The sequence below is a fragment of the Bufo gargarizans genome, chromosome 1 (genome assembly GCF_014858855.1).
Source record: "Bufo gargarizans isolate SCDJY-AF-19 chromosome 1, ASM1485885v1, whole genome shotgun sequence".
NCBI classification, from domain to species: Eukaryota; Metazoa; Chordata; class Amphibia; order Anura; family Bufonidae; genus Bufo; species Bufo gargarizans.
The window spans coordinates 670,090,988-670,109,608 of NC_058080.1; the positions used below are offsets into that span (position 1 = coordinate 670,090,988).

The following is an 18,621-nucleotide window of genomic DNA, read 5'->3' on the forward strand; positions in this document are numbered from 1 at the left end:
AGACTTCACCAGAGTGAATACAGAGGGTTCACCAGAAGATGTTAACCATTGGTGAGCCTCAAAAACAGGAAGGCCAGATTAGAGTTGCCAAACGACATCTAAAAAAGCCTTCACAGTTCTGGAACAACATCCTATGGACAGATGAGACCAAGGTCAACTTGTACCAGAGTGATGGTAAGAGAAGAGTATGGAGAAGGAAAGGAACTGCTCATGATCCTAAACATACCACCTCATCAGTGAAGCATGGTGGTGGTAGTGTCATGGTGTGGGCATGTATGGCTGCCAATGGAACTGGCTCTCTTGTATTTATTGATGATGTGACTGCTGACAAAAGCAGCAGGATGAATTCTGAAGTGTTTCAGGCAATATTATCTGCTCATATTCAGCCAAATGCTTCAGAACTCATTGGACGGCGCTTCACAGTGCAGATGGACAATGACATAAAGCATACGGCAAAAGCAACCAAAGAGTTTTTTTTAAGGGAAAGAAGTGGAATGTTATTCAATGGCCAAGTCAATCACCTGAGCTGAATCCGATTGAGAATGCATTTCACTTGCTGAAGACAAAACTTAAAGGGAAAATGCCCCAAGAACAAGCAGGAACTGAAGACAGTTACAGTAGAGGCCTGGCAGAGCATCACCAGGGATGAAACCCAGCGTCTGGTGATGTCTATGCGTTCCAGACTTCAGGCTGTAATTGTCTGCAAGGGATCTGTAACCAAGTATTAAAAAGTGAAAGTTTGATTTATGATTATTATTCTGTCCCATTACTTTTGGTTCCTTAACAAGTGGGAGGCACATATGCAAACTGTTGTAATTCCTGCACCGTTCACCTGATTTGGATGTAAATACCCTCAAATTAAAGCTGACAGTCTGCAGTTAAAGCACATCTTGTTAGTTTCATTTCAAATCCATTGTGGTGGTGTATAGAGCCAAAAATGTTAGAATTGTGTCTATGTCCCAATATTTATGGACCCCAACTTCTGGATGGAGGGAGTCACGTACAGCGCTGCAGCCAATGACTGGCCTCAGTGGTGAGATGTCCCGAAGCAGCTTGTGACCCAGCAGTGGTGTCCCACTTGGGGACACATCACCTCTGAGGAGAGACAGTGGCTGCAGCAGCACACAAGACTCCAGCTAACTGGAAGTTCACAGACGGGGACTGGAAGACCATCAAAGACAGGCAGGGAGCTGGAACAGAGTGATGGAGATGGAGTATGTTTTTTTTTTTTGACAGGCACGGCTGGCTGGGGTGCAAATAAAAAAAAAAAAAAAATAGCTGGAAAAAACCTTTTTAAGTTATTTTATGTTGTTTTGTAATTAAAATAAGACATTCTATTCCATTCCCTGCCGTCCAGACTCCCAGCATAGCTATATGTTCCTTCTTCTCCCACTTTATAAAACTCAATATGAAAGAAAAAAAAAAAACTGACTTCACCATCTCTCCCTGATCTCACACAGCTATACCTGACCAATTAATCAGTTAAATGGCTCAACAATTTCTCCAGTATCACAAGTCTGCTGCTTACGATAACATTTGATTCTGCCCTGTTCATCAAACCGCACGTCCATGTCGTTACCACCTCCTGATGCTTCCAACTCAAAAACATTTCTAGTTTCCACTCTCTTCTCAACCCTGAATCAATAAAACTTTCAGCCCTAATCAGCTCCTAACTAGCGTACCTTACCATCTTCTTCTGTGGCCTCCCACCTAACCTTCCTGCTTCCCTCCAATCAGCTATACTGCCCAGTTAATTCATTCAGTTCAAGCTCTACCCCTAATGCCACCAGATGTAAGGCAGCTATCCTATAAGCCAACACCTCATCTGCAGACAGCTGTTTCGGGGTCATTGCCCCTCATCAGTGCAGGGCAGAGATTACTGGCCTTGGGGGGGTACTATCTCTCCTTGGGAGAGAGCGCCTTAGTCGGCGTGAGGAGACTTATAGGGCATACATGCTCATTTGCATCCTTTTCTTTGCAGAATTTCAGAAGAGCATGTGCGGCCTATAAGTCTTCTCACGCCGATTAAGGCGCTACCCCTCCAAATTCATTCAGTTCAAAATGCTAAAATGCAGTACAAAGCTGTCCATAACCTGTCCCCTCCTTACATCTCTGACCTAATCTTCCTTCTGTCACCTTCCCACATATAATCGCTAATTCTTTCAAGATCTCCTCCTTCTTTGCCCTCTTCGTCTGCTCCTCACAAAATCTCAGATTTCACAGGTGCTTCCCCATACTCTGGAACTCACTACCCCAACACATCAGAATCTCCCCCACCATACAAACTTTCAAAATCAACCTAAAAATACACTTCTTCAGGAAAGCGTACAATAGCCATGCTGCTACTACCTTACAATATGAGTGGCTTCTACATCACCTACTGTCTTATCTCCTCCCTTGTAGTCCTCACGTACAGCGTCCTCTCTCCCTTTATACCAGTCTGTCACTCTGTTCCTATTTTTATTGTAGTTATTTTTTTTATTATTACTATGTGTGTAGACTCTTTTTCATATGTACAGCGCCCTGGAATTAATTTAACTTTAAAATAAATAATCAGAATGCTGGCCATAGACTTCTATTATGACGGAATGCAATGCCTCTTATAGGCTTCCATGGTGCATGCCATTGTAGAATTCCATTATGGTTTGTAAAATCCATGACAGAATCCATGACGGAATTCTTAGACAATCCGAACGCCGAACTTGCAAATAGCAAGTTCGCTCAACACTACTGATGGCCTATCCTGAGGATAGGTCATCAGTATTAAAATCCCAGAAAACCCCTTTAACTTTACACTTCATTCAAGAAGAATGCATAATGTTATTAAAGGGTTTCTGTCACCAGAATTAACCCTATTAAAGTGTCTGACATGAGCGATAGGAGATATATTCTTATGCTTATCGATGATCCCCTTACTGCACAATTTTAACTTTGATGATATGCAAATTAGCCTCTAGGAGCAGGGGGCGGGGGGGAAGCGTTCCCCTGCTCCATTCTCCCACCCCGTGTCACGCCCTGCCGTCCTTGATTGACAGGGCCAGGCAGCGTTCATCACCTCCTGCTGGCCCTGTGAGCTGGGTAAACGGCACTGTGCAGGTGTGAGATTTATCCAGCACATAGGGTCGGCAGGAAAAGACGAACGCTGGCCCTGTCAATCAAGGACGGAAGGGCGTGACTTGAGGTGGGAGAACGGAGCTTCTAGGAGGAGGAGCAACGCCCCCCCCCCCTGCTCCTAGAGGCTAATTTGCATATCAAAGTTAAAATTGTGCAGTAAGGGGCGCACCATAAGCATAAGAATAGGAGAGTTAGGGTCTGTGGACATTAGCACATCGCTAATGTCAGACACTTTAATAGGGTTAATTCTGGTGACAGAAACCGTTTAATATAGAATTTAGAACATACTCTTTTTACATGGCACTATTGTCTTTCAGGCTATGTAGTGTGTGTTACAAATCTGCTCAATTTTTATGTAGGTTGTAATTAATTCTAACCACCATATTTTCTTTCCTCTTATAGCAGGAAGCTGTATGGTGACCAGTGAACAGCAGATTTAGATAGTGTTCTTGACCAAAACACAAACATTAAAAATGGATAAAAAAATAAATAAAAATCCTCCATGGAATAGTTTACATCAGTATCAAAGACGGATGATTTCTGTCAAATAGTTTTTCATTCTGCAGCTTTCAAGCTGAGTCTCTCTGAACAATGTTGTGATGACTACAAAACCACCAAGAAACTACTTAGAACTCATAAAGAAGCTGCCAGGCAGTACTAGAAGGATCGCTTCTACCTTATGAAGGCTTGTGGATTCTCCATGTGAATTCACAGGGACAATATCAATGACTCCAGTGTTATTTTATCCAATTCACAATTTCAAGCCAAAACATGTGATTTAAAAACAAGATTTTCAGAGGATTAATAGATGTCAGTGTCTCTACTGTTTACTGTGCAGGAGTACGCCAAGATAACCCATAAAGTGACACAACTATCTTAGAGCTGTAATTTGGCTGTACAAACACGGCCAAATCACTTAAAAGTCACATGCAACTTGTACTGTGGTTTATTGTGACAATACGACCAATACCAGGTTTAAGTTTGTAGATTGTGGAAAACAAAAAGTTGAGTTACAGAGGAGAGAATATTAGAGAGCAGACAACAGAGTGATGTCATGGGATGAGGTATATACAGTAATTGGGTGTCAGTGTAGAGATGGTACTGAAAGCCAAATATACTAATAGTTTGTCCGATACAGGATGTAGAGAGGAAAGATGGGAGGACCTAAGACTGAACCATGAGGAGCCCCAAAATCAAGGGGAAAACGAGAAGTTAGGGCTCATGCACACAAACGTGTGCCTGCTGGGCCCGTGCTGTGGACTGAAAATTGCGGTCTGCCATGCACAGACACTGACCATATGGCTGCCGTATGTGGAGACAGGACCCATTCACTTGGACGGGGGTCGTGATCTGCACCTGATGGTCTGCACCGCAAAAGAAGTAGTGCATGCACTACTTTTTTTGCGCTGTGGATACATGGACAGAAACCCCACACTCCATAGTGCTTCTGTGGGGTTCCGTGCCTCCGTTCTGCACAGCACCCTCTGGACTGCGGACCCATTCAAGTGAATTCAAGCGGTCCGCAATATGGGGACGGCCGGGCAACGGCCTTGTGCATAAGCCCTAAAGCTGTCAAATAATACACTGAACGATCAGTCAAAGAGACAGAAAGAAAACCAAGCGACATAGAAATTCAGATGAACCAATGAAGAGTAGATGTCATCCAGTATTGAAGCTCGGACCCATTCACTTGAATAGCACACAGACAAGAACGGGCGTTGTTTCCAGGAGAAGACGACCATGTGTTATTTTTCCATCTCATACATCCCCTTAAACACCACCCATTAGTAACTGGAGGGTATAGAAATGTACTAAGTAAATAAACTGTTCATACCGACAAGTCCATGAAAACAATCACTTTGGTGAAGATTTTGCAGTATTTTTGCTCAATACATAAACTCACTCACTGGACGTCATGTTCAATAACATTTATTCATGAAATGAAAGCAGGAATGATCACAATCGTATAAAAACCTGGTGGTAACAGATTCCATTTTTATTTCACCAAATATGTGAGAATGTCAAACGTTCAGTCATGCCCACTTTAGTACCATGGACATATCTCAAGTGGCAGACTGCGGAAATGTCTTACCCAGACCCAAGGTGCTTAGTGGACTGGTATTACAAAGAAAACAAAGGTTTTCCAATAACTGCTAGTAAATGTAACAAATGGCAGAGAAAAATGACATAAAAATGTATGATCTTTGGTTAGCAAGCTCCGCTATCACAAGGGCTTGCATACATGATAGATACTAGCATTCTGAAGCAGGAGACAAGATTGTCCAGGGTGTATTCTTCCCACTACTGCCAGATGGAAGGGCTATTATTATAAATGAAAGGCAGCAGTAGTTGATGCCAGGCACTTTTGTTTTGTGCCAGATTCTGAAGTCCAGATGTAAGCTGGTTACCCCTGGGACAGGACAGGCTTCAGCTCCCGCAGCAGAACTGAGCCAATCACCGTCTTCTCTGTGTTTATGATGAGCCGAGCTGTAGAGCCTTCCTTCAGCTCCACTGTGACCAGCATCAATGACCCACTGTGCACAGTCTTTGCTGCAAATCTGCAAAAAGAAGCAAGGGGGGGAGCATAGTGAATACACGGATCATGGCTTCTGTAGATAGTATACAAGTCTGTGTTTGTACATATACACTAATATATTAAATATATTACATGATGAGCAGAATTTATCACAAGAACCAAGCCTGTCACGTGCAAGCCTGGCTCAATTTCCCGAAAAAAAAGAAAAGAAATAAGAACAAAGGTAACAATATTGATTATAATAATGTAATAAAACAAAGCATCAGTCAATAAAATGTGTACCGTAAGTTAAAAAGGAAATTTGTCTTGTTAGAGTTTGCGACAGCAGAAAAATTCCAAAACACATAAATCCCCCAAATTACATGTAATTAGAAGCAAAACGGTCCTTTTGTGCTCGCCAATTGACTGAAAAACCATCCTAGCTACAAAGGACTTCTGTCAGTCCTGCTAATTCATTCCACAAGGTTAGCAAGCGATGGGCAAGAACACAGAAGCCGCAGCCTAGATGGCATATCCCATGCAAAGTAACAGCCCCTCGTTCCCCTGCTAACTGAAGGACAATGATGTGGCTGCACATGGTCCTTTGAAAACACTAACAAGTAGAGGAGCAGGTCTGTGACCCCCTCTGACCCCCACTCTAGACGTCTTTCCCCTCTTCCCATTCTGAATGACACGTGTCTCAATCGGAGCCATCTGCCTCAATTTGTGAAACAACTCTAGCCACAATAACCTGCAGTTAGCCCTAACAACAGCTGACAATGCAAAAATAATAAAACTGCTCTACTGACAGCACGACTCTGGCTACACAATAGCAAACCAACTGGTCAGTGTCTCCTGCCTGACAATTAGCATGGGCCCTTCACAGCATACACTGCGGTCTGCGGGGATCTGTTTAATTACCATCAACATAAAGGAGAGAGTTTATCAAAGATACTGTGAAAAAGAAAAAAAAAACTTCACAGGAGACTTAATTAAAATATTAGTCACTTAAGCAGGAAACAGATTCCCCTCAAATGAAAAGTAATTTCTTTTTTATTATTATTTTTTTTTATCACATCAAAACCTCTTAACGCATTACACTAGTCAGAGAAGCATAACATGTCATTTCAATCTTTTTAACCAGTTTATGTGCAATCTGAGGTTAAGTCGGTTTTCATTTTTATTGGATAACTTGCATTTTCTAAAAACAATGGCTAAAATTTAGATTGTGCAAAATTGATAGCATTCTACCACACACATTCTTTGTATTATATATATATTTTTTCATGTTCATGATCCCTTTCAGTTTTGCATATTTTTATTCCTAGTTGTTGCTGTCATTTTCAGATTTTTTTCTTAAATTTAGGGAAAAATCAAATATGTTACTTTTAAAACATAGGCACTGTGCTAAAGAATTGCAGGTGATATATATATAAGATTCTGTGCGTTTGTGTACAAGTCGCAGCACTATTCATCACACGGTTTGGCTCTTGGTATGCACTGCGCCTGTAAGACATCTGCTAAGAATGCTGACAAGACAGGAAAGAAGAAAGTTCTAGCTATTGTTGTGCGGAGAATTTTGTGGGGTTTTGGATGGACTCCCAAGCATAAATTAAACATGTGTTGTTAGAGGGTCTAAATCATTCGCGTATGTGTTGCCTCTCTGGAGAGAAGGAATATATTCTCTCTCTGTTGTGACAGCATTAATCACAATTAGTTCTCTGGTTGAAGATCACAAACCCACAATATCAACGGAATGTTATTATCTCGGCAGATTAAATGCTTCCCAGGGTTGTTGTTTTTTTTATCTGGAAGGAACATTTCACTCTTGTACTTCTTCATTTAAACTTGGCAACAAGAAAAACCCTTAATGGTTAAGATTGTGATTTTTGTTTTAGCTAGTCTATATAATCATATATAAAGTCAGCACTGAGGATTTAACCCTTAGGTAAAACACGTCAAAACAAAATAAAAAATATAAAATATATATTTATTTGTGCATACACTGCAATGTGTATATATATTTGCAAAATCATTATCACACTACATCTTGTCTGCTTGTTGGTACACTGCTAGTTACGGTTTATATATTAATATATTTTTATATAGACAGTATGTATTTTGTTTCTATCCTGCTTCTAATTTTCCTTTTTTTGTGCAGCCTCCCAGAAGCTGTGACAATGAGCTACATTGCTAAAACTTTGTCTCTGTACATGAAACCTCCAATTACTGATTGCTGAAGCAGACAGAATCCTATTAGCAGGAAAGACGATGAGGCGAAGCGTTGCCCTGCCCTGGCAGTATAAAAATAATTAGCCAAAAGTTATTATACATACTAGAAAACATACACCGCAACTAGCACCATTGTCATAAAACAAAAAATAAAAAACGGGGGAAAAACTTGCCTACACGGTAAATCAGTAGTTTAAAAAATATATATATATATAATTTTGAAAAAATTAGGGTGGATTCACAGTTTTTCCATAGACATTTTTACTCAAAATGTACAAAAAAAATTGTAGAAATTTATATTTTAATTTGGTAATATAAAACAGATAAAAATATAGAAGTTCTAAAATGTATACAAAATAGGAACGAATGCTTTGAATTTAAAACAGAAATAACACAACTTCTATTGTGCAAATATTATTTTAGTCTTTCGCAAAGTGAAACATTTTACATTTACTTTTCAAAACCACTTTGGCATATATATTCACAGCCTGACAGCCAGGACTGCAGATATATTTTAATACATTTTAATAAAATAAACTTAAAAGAATATAATGATGGATCTAACACTGTGTTTGCAGCAGTTCATACTGCAAAGAGTAAAAATCCATCCTGCACTAGAAGGCTTATGTCTAGGAAATCTGTGTGTTAACGCTTTGTAAAGTGTCAGGTGCTGATGTTATAGCGGTGCTGACCCCTACTGTGAGGAAAGAGAACTCCGCACTTACTGATTCCACAGCTTTAATACAAGTAATGATCAGCTGCAGGGCTGCTGACATTGTAATGTACGATATATATGGCTCATTGATACCAGTTCATTTGATTTATTTACTAAAATATGAAGAGTGTTGTGTACATAGAGAAGACGGTAAATAGTGTTTGAAAAAGGTGAACAGTTGACAAACTTTAAAAGGGTTGTCTCTGCATAGACATATGGGATGATTGACCCCCAGCCAATGATTAAAATGTAGAGGCGTAAATGTGTGATTTATGGGGCAGTAGGACTTCAGTAACCCTCTTTTATTATGGGAATTAAGTGGCAGCAGCGCTAATAAGTGCCATGAGTGTAAACATGCACCAGAATGAAGTGGCCACGGCCCTAGGAAAGTGCTAGGTGGGTGCATGGTTGAACAATGACTAAAGCTGGCTGACTTTTAACCCCCTAATAAAAGCTGTGTAGCGTCGGCAGGAGATAAAGTGGCATGGTCCAATACTGGCATTGCTGACATTTTGTTCTAAAGATCAGAGGAAGTCATAAACCCATCGTTCTACTGGCCAGGTAAGAGCATGTGTCAGGCGAATTCAACATTCCCAGGGGTGGACTGGGAACTTAAAGTGGGCCAGGCAAAACCAAAAAGTGGCCCTGTATTGTAGAAGAGTTTAAAGTGACAGAAGGTAGGGGAGCACGTGTAGACAGGGAAAAAATAAGCAGGCACGGCCAGCAATCCAAAATTCCACCCCACCAAAACCAAAACAACAGTGCAGCATAAAATACTGGCCTATCACCATACTGAGTACGGTGTGTAGAAAGGCACAAGGGACCATCATAGATGGAAGATGTGTGTCACCGAGGTTCCTGGCCTCGGTGAAGTAGGAGCCAGTAGTGTATATGTCCGCAGCAGTTGCTGATAGACATTTTGATAGTTAGCATAGCTGTGAAAAGCTAATCCGGGCCGGCTCTTACTGGGAGCAGCCAAAGTGCACGGTGGGTTGGCTGTTCCCCATGGTCCAGGCCGGGTTTTGACAGGCTTACAAAAAGTCAACGAGCAGGGTCAGTGGTGTGATTACCTGGTTGATGGTGGAGCTCTGTGTAGCTGTATGTTTTTGGAGCAGAGTGAAAACCAGAGGGTCTCTGCTGAGAGACAAAGGACAAAGCAAGGTTCCCATCCACTCCGTGGGGAGTACGGTACTGTGCCCTAAAACTTTCTATGTGATTTTTCAGATTCAAGACTGAACTGTTTTCTTTCAGTGTCGGCTGAAGTAAGCTGATCACTACCGCCTGTTGAATTGTGGTGTGCCAACAATAAAAGACATTTATTACTTTGATTTCCACCACTAAAAGGCTACTGTGTATTTATCTGAAGGCTACCATTTGGGAAATCCCTACAGGTGGTACAGTTGAATTCAGGACAGTACATGCGGTTGCTGATCAGGTACATAATTACCTGATGCTCCTAGCATTAATTAATGCTGACAGCATCAGATAGTTATGTACTTGGCCTGCGTGAGGAGGGCTCGGGTGCCCCTCTGGGCATCAGCCTGCCAAGAAATTTCCCTGTAGGGTGTAGGGCTAGTCCATCCCTAAACATGCCACTCTGCCTTACTCATAGTATTTATACAGGCTACTGAAATGAATCTCTGTCCAGAGTGAAGGAAAACCTCAGTACTGGAAAGGGAAGAAACTGTATAAAAGGTGAACAGAATTTTTGGTAAAGAAAATAAGTTATTAACTGGATTTTTTAAATATAGGTTACATTATTCATCCTATACTAGACTCCATGTCGGCCATTTTGTTGGCTGAATCTATTTTTCATGAGATTGCATTTTATCAAGCCGCAAGGAATCAATGACACTTATGAAGCATTTCATGACCAGATATTCTTGAGGCACTACTTGCCAACTGAGACTACATTTTCCTAATACCTGCCTCTACACGGCATGCATATTATGGGCATTCTTCACTGACATTAACCCCCTGTTGCGGAATTAGTGATGTGAACATTACCACTGAAGCTATAGGAATTGCTGATGTGCTTTTTTAAGCTGCAAAGCCTGTAGAAGCATCACTGTAATGTAATGTGCTTTACCATGTGATTCTGAACCCCCCCCCCCCCCCCCCATCTTACAGATGATACATTTATGAGGTTTGCTTTAACACTAAGTGAATAAAACAACTTACCTGGCGATCAAAACAAAGTCTGAAATAACTTATCTGTATTGGTCAATCTAATTGTCTACACACTGAACATACAGCCAGACAGAAGTTTTATACCCATTTTTTTTTTATAGCGTTTATTTAACACTTTTGCATTAAGTACAACAATCCCAAAGGGAAAGGGAACAATCTACATAGCACAATCACCAACATAAGCAATTCCGGTAAGATCCATTGTTCATACATTTCTTGACAGCAGGAGACATAAGAGTAACTTTAATGAATGAATATCACTGTTGTCGTAAGATTGACACCAGAACCCACTCATTCCACACTCACACATGCTTGGGTAGAACAGTCTCCACCTCCAACAATCACTCAAGCTGTGCCCTCAGCCTGCACCTACAAGCCCCAAATTTTGTCGAATCGATCGGGTACCCCCCTTGCTTCATATGTCAACTTGTACATCTGAAGGTCCTTATTTATAAGGTGCAACCACTGGTCCACGGTAGGACATTTAGGCGGTTTCCAGTTCAAAAGTATGTTCTTCCTCTGATAGAACATTAATAGTCGCAACAGTGCTCTACTATACTTATACCCATTTTTAAGCATAAAATAATAATAAAAGTATCACCCCCCCCCCCAAAAAACAACAACTCATCAGTAACCATCAAGGAGAATGTTTCCTTTTGACTTCATGGTATTAACACAAACTTTTTAAAGCCTATTAGAGCCTTTAGTCTAAGGCAGGGATGGCCAACCTGCGGCTCTCCAGATGTTGTAAAACTACAATTCCCACAATGCCCTGCTGTAGGCTGATAGCTGTAGGCTGTCTGGGCATGCTGGGAGTTGTAGTTTTGCAACAGCTGGAGACAGATTCCAGATGTGATATTCCTGTCAAAGTGCAGAGGGCACAGCACTTGCAGAGAGAGCAGAACCTCTAGGTGTAACGGCAACGCCCCCATTGCTCCTAGAGGTCCATCTCCATATATTAAAACTCAATTTTTCTCAGAAATGTGGGAACATATGAACATGGGACCAACACAGATGCCTTCAGCTGCCAAGCGCACATGTAACAGGTCAGCCAGTTTCACATGTAAAAATCAACTGACAGATGCCCTTTAAGTTTTAATTAAAAGGAACCTAATTTATTTATATATGGATGAGATTAGCATTCAAGTTATATACACACTATTGGGTGGCCCATAGAGTTGGGCCTTAGAGGGGGAAAATTTCCTAAGGGTATACTTACCTGGCAGGGGAGATACCATGATCACTAAGGTGGTTCTCCCAGGGTGAGGCTCATCCATTGCACTCCGGGTGTGCTGGCCCCTGCGATTTCCCCAAATGCGGGAAACTCGACTGCATAATTTGTGATAGTGGGGGACTGCGTTCGCGCTTTCCCCTGATTTTTATTTTTTATTTAAAAAAAAAATAAAAATTTCCTAAGGGTACTTTCACACTCACGGCAGAGGATTCCGGCAGGTCAGTCAAAACGCATGCAAACTGATTGTATTTGTCAGACGGATCAGGATCCTGATCCGTATGACAAATGCATTGAAATGCCGGATCCGTCTCTCCGGTGTCATCTGGAAAAACGGATCTTGCATTTATTTATTTCACATTTTTTGCGGTCTGAGCATGCACAGACTGCAATGCCGGATTTGTTTTGCTGGAACACTCGGGTCCGGATCTGGCATTAATGCATGTCAATGGGAGAAAATGCCGGATCTGGCATTCTGGCAAGTGTTCCGGAATTTCAGATGGAGATCAAACCGCAGCATGCTGCAGTATTATCTCTGTCCTGAAAAGTCAAAAAGACTGAACTGAAGACATCCTGATGCATCCTGAACGGATTACTCTCCATTCAGAATGCATGGGGATAAAACTGATCAGTTCTTTTCCAGTATTGAGCCCCTAGGACGGAACTCAATGCCAGGAAAGAATAACGCTAGTGTGAAAGCACCCCAAGACCGCCGTTTCAGTATAAAACCGGTCTCAGTAAAAAGTATTCTGGTGTGAGGTGCAACAAATTCATAATTTATTAAGAAGTGCAACTTGGGGGGGTGTTCCCCAGAAACTGCAATCTATGCCAGCTACAAGGTGAGTAGATTTCTGGCGTAATTTAGGGTACTTTCACATAAGCGTTTTTCTTTTCTAGCGCCGAGTTCCTTCCTAGGGGGTCAAATCCGGAAAAGAACTGATCAGGTTTATCCTAATGCATTCTGAATGGAGAGTAATCTGTTCAGGATGCATCAGGATGTCTTCAGTTCAGTCTTTTTGACTGATCAGGCTTTTCCGAAAACCGTAGCATGTTGTATTTTTACCTCCGGCCAAAAAGCCAGAACACTTTGACTGAACGCCGGATCTGGCCTTTTTCCCATTGACTTGCATTAATCCGGCGCTGTGTGTTCCGTCAAACCGGATCCGGCTTTTGCATGTGAAACCAAAAAAATGTGAAAAAAAAGTTTAAGTCCATAAATGGCGGATGCGTTTTTTCAAATGCTTTTTTTCATTGTGATCAAAATCCTGATCAGGATTCAAATGTAATCAGTTTTCACATGTTTTTCCGCATCCGGCGGGCAGTTACGGTGTCGGAATTGAACACCGGATTTAAACAATGCTACTGTGAAAGTAGCCTTACACCAGTTTTATGGCATAAGTAATGTTATATTTGTTGGGCCACATGTCCAGCTAACACACAGCTTTTTTTTAGAAAAGTGTCCAGCTTCGTGTAAATCTACAGACACAGATCTTTGTACAAGGGGTGCTTACGCGAAAAAAAAAAAAAAAAAAAATCCAAATTTTGGGGTACATGTACACGTTCAGGATTCATGTGCGGAGAATCCGCGCGCAAATCCGCAGGCAAATCCGTGCGGTCAATCCGCATTAATTGGTGCGGATTTTCATGCAGATTTGGAGCGGATTAAGAAAATCCGATCAGGAAAAATAAAATAAATTGACATGCTGAGGAGATTTTAAAATCCGCACCACAGTTCAAAATCCGCACACGGAAAAAAAATCAGCATTGTGTACATTGAGATTTTCAAATTTTCATAGAATACAATGTACATGAACTACAGTGCGGAATTTCCGCACGCAATCCGGATTGTGTGCATTTAGCCTTGTATGGTAGAAAAATACAGCAGAAGCTTTGAAAAATTCTCCTCTTTAGGATGTAGATTAGCGCTACCCAAAGTATTCCCACACCTCTGTTAAGATTCTCCATACTGGTAAAGCTATTACTCCTTGGTGAAATTCGAATATAGTACCCACAAAGTTACAATTCATGGAGTTTGCATAGTTGACACCATACAGCGTAATAGTGTACTCTGTTATCTATTCGGTGTTCAATTAATCTCATCAATCAGTATCCAGTTAATCAAAAAATGTGTTGCCCAACTGAAAATGCCCTTCGGTGCTCAAGTAAAAATCTGTTCAGTATGCAATTTATCCCACAGTTAAGGGCCCAATTAATCCCACCATTCAAAGGTCAATTAATCTTGCCATTGAAAGGTCAATTAACATCACCGTTCAGTGGTCAATACTCCCATACAGTTCCCCTATAAATCCTGAAAACATATACACCAGGACACTCCTCCATCCACATAGGTGGACATACAAGGAGGTAGATTCTGGTTCTTGAACCTGTGCGCCAAGATTTTGTCGCAAACCAAGCAAACTAATAGGTGGACACAGGTGTCTAAATAGGCAAACTTATCATCCAGGATAAGACACCTTTAGATTATCTGGTTATGTCATCAGTATCTGATCAGTGGAAGACCCATGTGAGATGTCACATTATTATTTTATTATTTGTAGGATAGCATCTGATATTTCAGAAGCTTTATTATATATATATATATATATATATATATATATATATATATACACACAAACAGTCATGTGAAAAAATTAGGACACCCTTTGAAAGCATGTGGTTTTTTGTAACATTTTTAATAAAAGGTTATTTCATCTCAGTTTCAACAATACAGAGAGATTAAAGTAATCCAACTAAACAAAGAAAACTGAAGAAAAGTCTTTTCAAGATCTTCTGTAAATGTCATTCTACAAAAATGCCTATTCTAACTGAGGAAAAAGATAGGACACCCTCACATGTATTCCCTCTTAAATTGGCTCACATCTCACACAGGTATATCACACCAGGTGCACATAATTAGTAGATCGTTACTCTGCATGTTGAATGAGGCTTGCCCTATTTAAACCTCAGACATTTAGTTTGGTGTGCTCCTGACTGTTGAAGTGAGAGTGAGCACCATGGTGAGAGCAAAAGAGCTGTCAGAGGACTTCAGAAAAAAGATTGTAGCAGCCTATGAGTCTGGGAAGGGATTTAAAAAGATCTCAAAAGATTTTGAAATCAGCCATTCCACTGTCCGGAAGATAGTCTACAAGTGGAGGGCTTTCAAAACAACTGCCAACATGCCCAGGACTGGTCGCCCCAGCAAGTTCACCCCAAGAGCAGACCGCAAGATGCTAAAAGAGGTCTCCAAAAACCCTAAAGTGTCATCTCGAGAACTACAGCAGGCTCTGGCTACTGTTGATGTAGAAGTACATGCCTCTACAATCAGAAAGAGACTGTACAAGTTTAACTTGCATGGGAGGTGTGCAAGGAGGAAACCTTTGCTTTCCAAGAGAAACATCGAGGCCAGACTGACATTTGCCAGAGATAAAGTTGACAAAGACCAGGACTTCTGGAATAATGTTCTTTGGACAGATGAGTCCAAAATTGAATTATTTGGACACAACAGCAGAGGACATGTTTGGCGTAAACCAAACACAGCATTCCAAGAAAAGAACCTCATACCAACTGTGAAGCATGGAGGTGGAAGTGTCATGGTTTGGGGCTGCTTTGCTGCAGCAGGACCTGGTCAGCTCACCATCATAGAATCCACGATGAATTCTACTGTGTATCAGAAGGTGCTTGAAGAACATGTGAGACCATCAGTTAGAAAATTAAAGCTGAAGCGGAACGACACCCTTGCCCCTAATAGCGAGTGTTACCTCCTTTGGCTGAAATAACTGCAGTGAGACGGTTCTTGTAGCCATCTACCAGTCTTCGACATCGGTCTGAGGAAATTTTACCCCACTCCTCAATGCAGAACTTTTTCAGCTGTGAGATGTTTGAGGGGTTTCTTGCACGTACAGCCCTTTTCAAGTCACCCCACAGCATCTCAATGGGATTCAAATCTGGACTTTGACTTGGCCATTCCAGGACTCTCCATTTCTTCTTTTTCAGCCAATCTTTGGTTGATTTACTAGTATGTTTTGGGTCATTGTCATGTTGCATGGTCCAGTTCCGCTTCAGCTTTAATTTTCTAACTGATGGTCTCACATGTTCTTCAAGCACCTTCTGATACACAGTAGAATTCATCGTGGATTCTATGATGGTGAGCTGACCAGGTCCTGCTGCAGCAAAGCAGCCCCAAACCATGACACTTCCACCTCCATGCTTCACAGTTGGTATGAGGTTCTTTTCTTGGAATGCTGTGTTTGGTTTACGCCAAACATGTCCTCTGCTGTTGTGTCCAAATAATTCAATTTTGGACTCATCTGTCCAAAGAACATTATTCCAGAAGTCCTGGTCTTTGTCAACTTTATCTCTGGCAAATGTCAGTCTGGCCTCGATGTTTCTCTTGGAAAGCAAAGGTTTCCTCCTTGCACACCTCCCATGCAAGTTAAACTTGTACAGTCTCTTTCTGATTGTAGAGGCATGTACTTCTACATCAACAGTAGCCAGAGCCTGCTGTAGTTCTCGAGATGACACTTTAGGGTTTTTGGAGACCTCTTTTAGCATCTTGCGGTCTGCTCTTGGGGTGAACTTGCTGGGGCGACCAGTCCTGGGCATGTTGGCAGTTGTTTTGAAAGCCCTCCACTTGTAGACTATCTTCCGGACAGTGGAATGGCTGATTTCAAAATCTTTTGAGATCTTTTTAAATCCCTTCCCAGACTCATAGGCTGCTACAATCTTTTTTCTGAAGTCCTCTGACAGCTCTTTTGCTCTCACCATGGTGCTCACTCTCACTTCAACAGTCAGGAGCACACCAAACTAAATGTCTGAGGTTTAAATAGGGCAAGCCTCATTCAACATGCAGAGTAACGATCTACTAATTATGTGCACCTGGTGTGATATACCTGTGTGAGATGTGAGCCAATTTAAGAGGGAATACATGTGAGGGTGTCCTATCTTTTTCCTCAGTTAGAATAGGCATTTTTGTAGAATGACATTTACAGAAGATCTTGAAAAGACTTTTCTTCAGTTTTCTTTGTTTAGTTGGATTACTTTAATCTCTCTGTATTGTTGAAACGGAGATGAAATAACCTTTTATTAAAAATGTTACAAAAAACCACATGCTTTCAAAGGGTGTCCTAATTTTTTCACATGACTGTATACACATACATACATATACACACACACTTTAGGTGATTATACTTGTTATATTTTTGCAGCTATTCTTGTAGCCTGGAATTGATTTTTAAACTAATCAATACCAGTAGGAGTCACAATTAATAAGCTATATTATAACCTATAAAGAAAGTGCCATGATATAATTAGGAAATATTAATTGGTGCACCAAAAACATATTGGATTTCAAATACCAGTAATCTGTTTTCCGTGGGCCCATGATTATATACAGTACAGACCAAAAAGTTTGGACACACCTTCTCATTTAAAGAGTTTTCTTTATTTTTATGACTATGAAGGCATCAAAACTATGAATTAACAAAAAAGTGTGAAACAACTGAAAATATGTCATCTTCTAGGTTCTTTAAAGTAGCCACATTTTGCTTTGATTACTGCTTTGCACACTCTTGGCATTCTCTTGATGAGCTTCAAGAGGTAGTCACCTGAAATGGTCTTCCAACAGTCTTGAAGGAGTTCCCAGAGATGCTTAGCACTTGTTGGCCCTTTTGCCTTCACTCTGCGGTCCAGCTCACCCCAAACCATCTCGATTGGGTTCAGGTCCGGTGACTGTGGAGGCCAGGTCATCTGGCACAGCACCCCATCACTCTCCTTCATGGTCAAATAGCCCTTACTTTAAAAGTTTTCCCAATTTTTCGGACTGACTGACTGACCTTAATTTCTTAAAGTAATGATGGCCACTCGTTTTTCTTTACTTCGCTTCTTTTTTCTTGCCATAATAAAAATTCTAACAGTCTATTCAGTAGGACTATCAGCTGTGTATCCACCTGACTTCTCCTCAACGTAACTGATGGTCCCAACCCCATTTATAAGGCAAGAAATCCAACTTATTAAACCTGACAGGGCACACCTTTGAAGTGAAAACCATTTCAGGTGACTACCTCTTGAAGCTCATCAATAGAATGCCAAGAGTGTGCAAAGCAGTAATCAAAGCAAAAGGTGGCTACTTTGAAGAACCTAGAATATGACATTTTCAGTTGTTTCACACTTTTTTGTTATGTATATAATTCCACATGTGTTAATTCATAGTTTTGATGCCTTCAGTGTGAATCTACAATTTTCATAGTCATGAAAATAAAGAAAACTCTTTGAATGAGAAGGTGTGTCCAAACTTTTGGTCTGTACTATATATATATATATATATATATATATATTTATATTACATTCTATAGAAAGAGTAAGGCTAAACACTAGGTGATGTCATGCAACATTTATGCCCATAACAGGACCATTATTAGAAATATTAGAATAGTAAATAACTAGGGAGGGAATACAGCTTGCAACACCTTTCTTCCAAAGGATAAACGGTCATTGGAACCCAAATCTAACCTATGGAGCCCGCAAAAGGTATTGGGGGAGCTCCATGAAACCTTATCTCCCCTATTTCTGCCCCCAAACTGAACAAAAAGATGAGAAATCTTTCTCCACTGACTAGTCACCTCCAAG

The 18,621-nt window shown here is 40.9% G+C and overlaps 1 protein-coding gene and 1 non-coding gene across 3 annotated transcripts in view; one reads left to right on the plus strand and one right to left on the minus strand.

Moving 5' to 3' along the window:
- Window positions 1–5,027: 5,027 nt before the first annotated feature.
- Window positions 5,028–18,621, minus strand: part of AP3B1 (adaptor related protein complex 3 subunit beta 1) — a 316,263-nt gene continuing 302,669 nt past the window's right edge. For both annotated transcript variants that reach the window (XM_044276105.1, XM_044276102.1), the window contains exon 27: window positions 5,028–5,672. In XM_044276105.1, coding sequence (XP_044132040.1) covers window positions 5,519–5,672 — 154 coding nt within the window. In that variant the 3' untranslated portion in view covers window positions 5,028–5,518. The remainder of the gene's footprint in view (window positions 5,673–18,621) is intronic.
- On the plus strand, window positions 11,978–12,141 carry LOC122925207. Its single transcript, XR_006387554.1, has one exon. It is a non-coding gene; the product is annotated as a U1 spliceosomal RNA (small nuclear RNA).